At 39.5% G+C, this 5281-nt stretch overlaps 1 protein-coding gene across 4 annotated transcripts in view; it reads left to right on the top strand.

Annotated features, from left to right (window-relative positions):
* Positions 1-5281, top strand: part of cars1 (cysteinyl-tRNA synthetase 1) — a 27223-nt gene that overhangs the window by 13184 nt on the left and 8758 nt on the right. For all 4 annotated transcript variants that reach the window (XM_036217370.1, XM_024263177.2, XM_024263180.2 and 1 more), the window contains 5 exons: positions 1096-1224; positions 1299-1428; positions 3412-3515; positions 3596-3693; positions 3832-4021. In XM_036217370.1, the coding sequence (XP_036073263.1) occupies positions 1096-1224; positions 1299-1428; positions 3412-3515; positions 3596-3693; positions 3832-4021 (651 nt within the window). The remainder of the gene's footprint in view (positions 1-1095; positions 1225-1298; positions 1429-3411; positions 3516-3595; positions 3694-3831; positions 4022-5281) is intronic.

Genomic DNA, 5281 nt, shown 5'->3' with positions numbered 1-5281 from the left:
GATTATTCAATATTTAAAATATTTAAATTTAGAGTTTAGATAATATTTTATCAACATTTTAGCGTTTTTGGCTAATTTGTTATCTACTGGGGGTTTTTAGACTAATTTAGCTTCTATTTTAGCAACAGGCTAACATTTTTGACTAATTTAGTTTACTGAGGAATTAAACTAGAAATTAAGCAACCTGCTAGGTTTTTGGCTAATTTGGTATCTGCTGAGGACTTTGGGGTTTTTTTTGGGAGGTAAGCTAACATTTTAGCCACGTGCTAGCTTTTTTAGCTACTTTGGCGTCTACTGAGGTTTTTGGGCTACTCCTGAGTTCAGCTAATATTTTAGGGTCGTGCTAGCCTTTTAGGCTATTTCGGCTTTTATTGAAAATTTTTAAGCAATTAGGAGGTTAGCTATTATATTAGCAATGTGCAAGCTTCATTGGCTAATTTGGCATCTACTAAGGATTTTAGGTTTTTTTGGGAAATAAGCTAACATTTTTGCAACGTGCTATCATTTCTGGCTAATTTGGTGTCTACAGAGGTTTTTTGGGCTAATGCTTAGTTTAGCTAGTATTTTAGCAACGTGCTAGCTTTTTTTTGGCTATTTTAGCTTATACTGAGTATTTTTAAGCTAATGAGGAGTTCAGCTAGTATTTTAGCAACGTGCTAGCTTTTTTGGCTATTTTAGCTTATACTGAGTATTGCTAAGATAATGAGGAGTTCAGCTATTATTTTAGCAACGTGCCAGCTTTTTTGGCTAATTTGGCATCTTCTAAGGATTTTTTGACTTTTTGAGAGGAAACCTAGTATTTTAGCAAAATGCTATCTTTTTGGCTAATTTGGTATCTACTGAGGTTTGGCGCCAATTCTTAGTACATACCTTTTCACTTTTTTTTTTTTTTTGCGATTTATCAAGAAATTCCTCAAATTCTTTGTGCACTTGCTGCAATTTCGGCAACTTTAAATCCTTTAGCAATTTTAGCATATTCAGTAAAAAGCACTCTTACGAGCATTATTGCAGGTAATGCAACTTTCCTGCTCTGATGTTTGTTGCACTGAAAATAATGATGATTTAGTGGAAATAAAGGAAGGGTGTTTGGATCAGGGGCGGCCGGGGTGGCACATCGAGTGCTCGGCCATGGCCGGATCCATTCTGGGGGAGTCGATGGACATCCACGGCGGGGGTTTTGACCTGCGCTTCCCTCATCATGACAACGAGCTGGCTCAGTCTGAGGTCAGATTTCCTCCCGTTACACTTTGAAAGCCCGACAGAGGCTGATGCTGAGCAGCTGTTCCATTCTTTCACAGGCTTACTTTGAGAACGACCACTGGGTGCGTTACTTCCTGCACACAGGTCACCTGACCATCGCAGGCTGCAAGATGTCCAAGTCTCTGAAGAACTTCATCACCATAAAGGAGGCTTTAGCCAAGAACTCAGGTGAGTGAGAAGCGTTCTCTTACGGTCTGCAGCCGACTGATCGCCGTGTGATTCCGGCCACATGAACATAGCAAAACAAACATTTTCAGCCTCATCAGCACAAACTAAAAAAAATAAATAAACGTTAAAAATGTTCTACTGATTCTGGGGATCCAAATTCATATTTATTTTGAGACATAAATGCAGTAGTTTGCTCTGCTCAGCCAGAATCAGGTTCCAGGTAACCTGTTTCCTGTGAGAGTCTGCTGGTTCCCAAAGCTGTCAGAATGAAAAAAAATCCAGTTCAGTTCACGAATCGAGTATGAAACAGTACGAATCATTAAAGACCCACTCCAATGGGTCCAATGAAAATTGTGGGGTTTTTTTTAACATGTTCTTGCTCTTTTCTGATTATGGAGGACATATTTGAAGAGAATTTAAGTTTAAAACTGTGTTTCTAAGTTTTTCTTTATTCAAATCGTGATGGATCAGGACCAATTAAATGTGAAGCGCTTTGGGTCACTCTTGAGTATGAAAGGCGCTTTTATAAATAAAGTTTGATTTGATTTGATTAATAACCCGCCATTTGGAAAAGCTCTGGTTTGTGACGCACCAGCTGCTATGGGCGGGGCCAAACTGTTTCTGCTCTGCTCCACTTCAAAATTTTCCACTTGCAGACAAATAGATCCATGACCGTCTTCGTTTTTCTCACCTGAACTCAAAACTGCACAGCTGGTTTGCTCCAATCTTGCTTGCTGTTTTTGTCGTTACACTAATGTTAATTTGGGGTTGTGAGGGTCCCTAAGATAGCAGGTGAGAGTGTAAACAAAAGAATGATGGGATATCAATGTAGGTTTACTTCCACAACTCAGAGGTGAATTTCTAATGATCTTCTGTTGCTCTGCAGAAACTATGTCTTAAAAAGCAACACAGCCTTTTTGATTTTGGGTACAACAGCACAACCATAATTAAAAGGCTCATTTTATAGTTGGAGTTGGACTTTTTGATAACAGAGTTTAATACTGCATCTCTGGATCTTTTTGTCTTTTTATCCACAAAATGAAAGTCTGGATTTTTGAGTGTTGGACATCTTTATCCGCAGTCTTTGGATCCACAGCTGCACTCCAGTCAGCTAAAATGTTGCTTCTGCAGAACCTCCCGTTTCTGTCCTCTGGCTGCAGATAAACTGTTGACAGTCAAGACTTCCCATTAGTACAAATAACTGAAGAATTTCAAATATCCCTCAAAACCACCTTATTTATTAAGTAATGTCACAGAATGAAACTCTTCTTCATTTACTTCAGTTTTTTTTTTCTTTTTCAAGAGGACAGCGTTCCTTTGCTATATCACGGTTCACCTTTTGTGACTCGCTGATTTTTATTAGTGTAGTTTTGCATGTTTTTTTTCTAGGGCATTTTTCTGCATCTTGATCAGCTGTTGACCTTGTCACTCAGTCTCCATGCTGTGTCCCTTGTACAGAATGCATTCAGTTGACCATATTTACATAAATCTGTGATGCAGTCAGTTTTTGTTTTCATTCTATAATCCTAGATTTATTTTTCCTTGAAAGTTTGAACTTTAAGAGTTAAAACAAGAGAGAAAATTGTGAAAATGTTTATGTCTGTGTGAGAAAAGTGGATAAAAGTTTTAGTGAGGTGTTTTATAGCGTTTTATAACCCTTGTGCTCTCTTCTGGGGTCCAGATGACCCCACACTTACATTGATGTGTGATCCCTCCCATGGCAAATGTGGACAGGATTTTATGTCTGCCATGGATACCACTAAAGATAAAAACATCATTGGAAAAGAAAAGGTTAGCTCGCTGTATTGTGGGGCCCAGATGACCCCACTTTTAATGTACTCCTGCCTAGGATAGCACAAGCTCAGTGGATAGAGGTCTGTGCTTGTGTGTGTGAGGAGCCCCCTACTGTCCACCTACTGAAGTGATCTGGCTCCAGTTTATGAGGAGAACGTGAAAGTGTCGTTCTTTGGTGTCTCCCTGCAGCTCGTCAGCTCCGTCTGGCTTTTTTGATGCATTCCTGGAAAGACACCCTGGACTACTCCTCCAACACGATGGAGTCGGCCATCCAGTACGAGAAGTTCATGAACGTAAGTGACAGGAGCTGCAAACGCCTCAGCTGGTTCTGATCAGCTGCTCTAACCTCTTTTTTTCTTTTTACCACCATCAGGAGTTCTTCCTGAATGTGAAGGACATCCTCCGCGCTCCGACCGACCTCACGGGTCGCTTCGAGAAGTGGGAGGCAGCGGAGGTGGAGCTCAACAACAGGTGAGGCTGAAATACAGTATGAGCCGCTGATACTTTCCATGCTGAAATATTTTTATAGAAACAATTTATGTGACTATTGTGGAGGTCTAACTTCTGAATATGTGATGCTTAGTGAGTCACGCTGCTGTGTCGCTCCAGTTTCTGCAGCAGGAAGTCCGCCGTCCACCAGGCTCTGTGCGATAACGTGGACACCCGCAGCGCCATGGAGGAGATGAGGGTGCTGGTCAGCCACAGCAACAGCTACATCGCCGGCAGGAAGGCCGCCAAGCTGAGGCCCAACCGCACGCTGCTGGAGAGCATCGCCGCCTACCTCACCAACATGCTGAGGGTGAGCCGCTCCGACATCGCTGACCACAAGAGCCGTACTAATGTGGAAACGGAGGGAAATGAGCCGACTTCTGTGGGATTAAAGTTTCAACATTGCATCTTGAAAAAGTGTTGATTTGAAAGGAGTTACACTTTCTTTGTCCAGAATTTGACTCATAAACAAAATTTGCAGAAACATCATGGTGCATTCCCTGCGGACACGATCAGTGCAGCAGAGGCGTCAAGTTTCAATGTTAAATCAATGTAAAGATGCGATCTGACGCGGCACAATTGAAGTGTCTGGCAACGGCCAGGGAATCAGGGACTTTTTAGTGACTAGAACTATGTCTGAATACCTTCACTACTCACTACATAGTGCATATAGCGCATATAGCGAAGTCTCTGGAAGCAAATATATGAATGAAGTTTTATTTTTATAGCATTTTACAACTCCTTTAGGAGCACCAAAGTGCTTCACAATAAAAGAAAGAGAATCAAAAAAATGTTTAATTATATAGACCACAATGCATTGCGGTCAAACTATTTTTGTAAAAAATACGTGTTTAAATGTAATTTTTTAATAAACCATCACGTTTTCATCATCAGAACACATTGGATTCTCAAAAAGACATCATGAAATGTTTGTATTGATTAGAGTTTCCCTTCTTGAAATCAATGATGTCTTATGAGGCATTTAGAAAAAAGACAGAGAAGTAGTTTGTTTATTAATTTATTTGACAAGGACAATGTGCAAAAACATTAAAGATGCTTTACACCAGATTATAGCCAAAACTAGTTTCCTAGTGAACTATTGAGCAACTATTGGTGTCCAAATTGCTTTGTAAAGTTAGTTAAAGATAGCCCTGAACTATATAGTTTTTTTAGTAGTTCTGGAGAAAGGTGTGAATTCAGACCTAACCTACATCACATGTGTCAAAGTCAAGGCCCGGGGGCCGGATCCGGCCCTCTGGGTAATTCTATCCAGCGCTTCAGATCATTTTATTTTATTGTTATTAATGACCCGATGTTATCTTGTGCTTACTTTTAACTTGTATAATTTTGACAAAAATATATTTTTATGGTCAGTAAAATATTGAAAGTTATTTAAGGTTTAAGTTGATTTATTCTGGAATAATATTCCTGCCTTTTTATTATTAATAATTATGTTAAAAAGTTAAAGTTTTAAAGTTTTAAAAATTGGCATTCTGTTGGCTTTTTGGATTATTTATGCATTTATTAGGATTTTTTAGGCTATTTTGAAGTTTAGCTAATATTTCAACTG

This window comes from Oryzias melastigma, linkage group LG3 (assembly GCF_002922805.2).
Source record: "Oryzias melastigma strain HK-1 linkage group LG3, ASM292280v2, whole genome shotgun sequence".
In the NCBI taxonomy this organism is placed as follows: domain Eukaryota; kingdom Metazoa; phylum Chordata; class Actinopteri; order Beloniformes; family Adrianichthyidae; genus Oryzias; species Oryzias melastigma.
The sequence above is the reverse complement of the archived record's forward strand: the minus strand, read 5'-3'. Positions and strand labels throughout refer to the sequence as shown.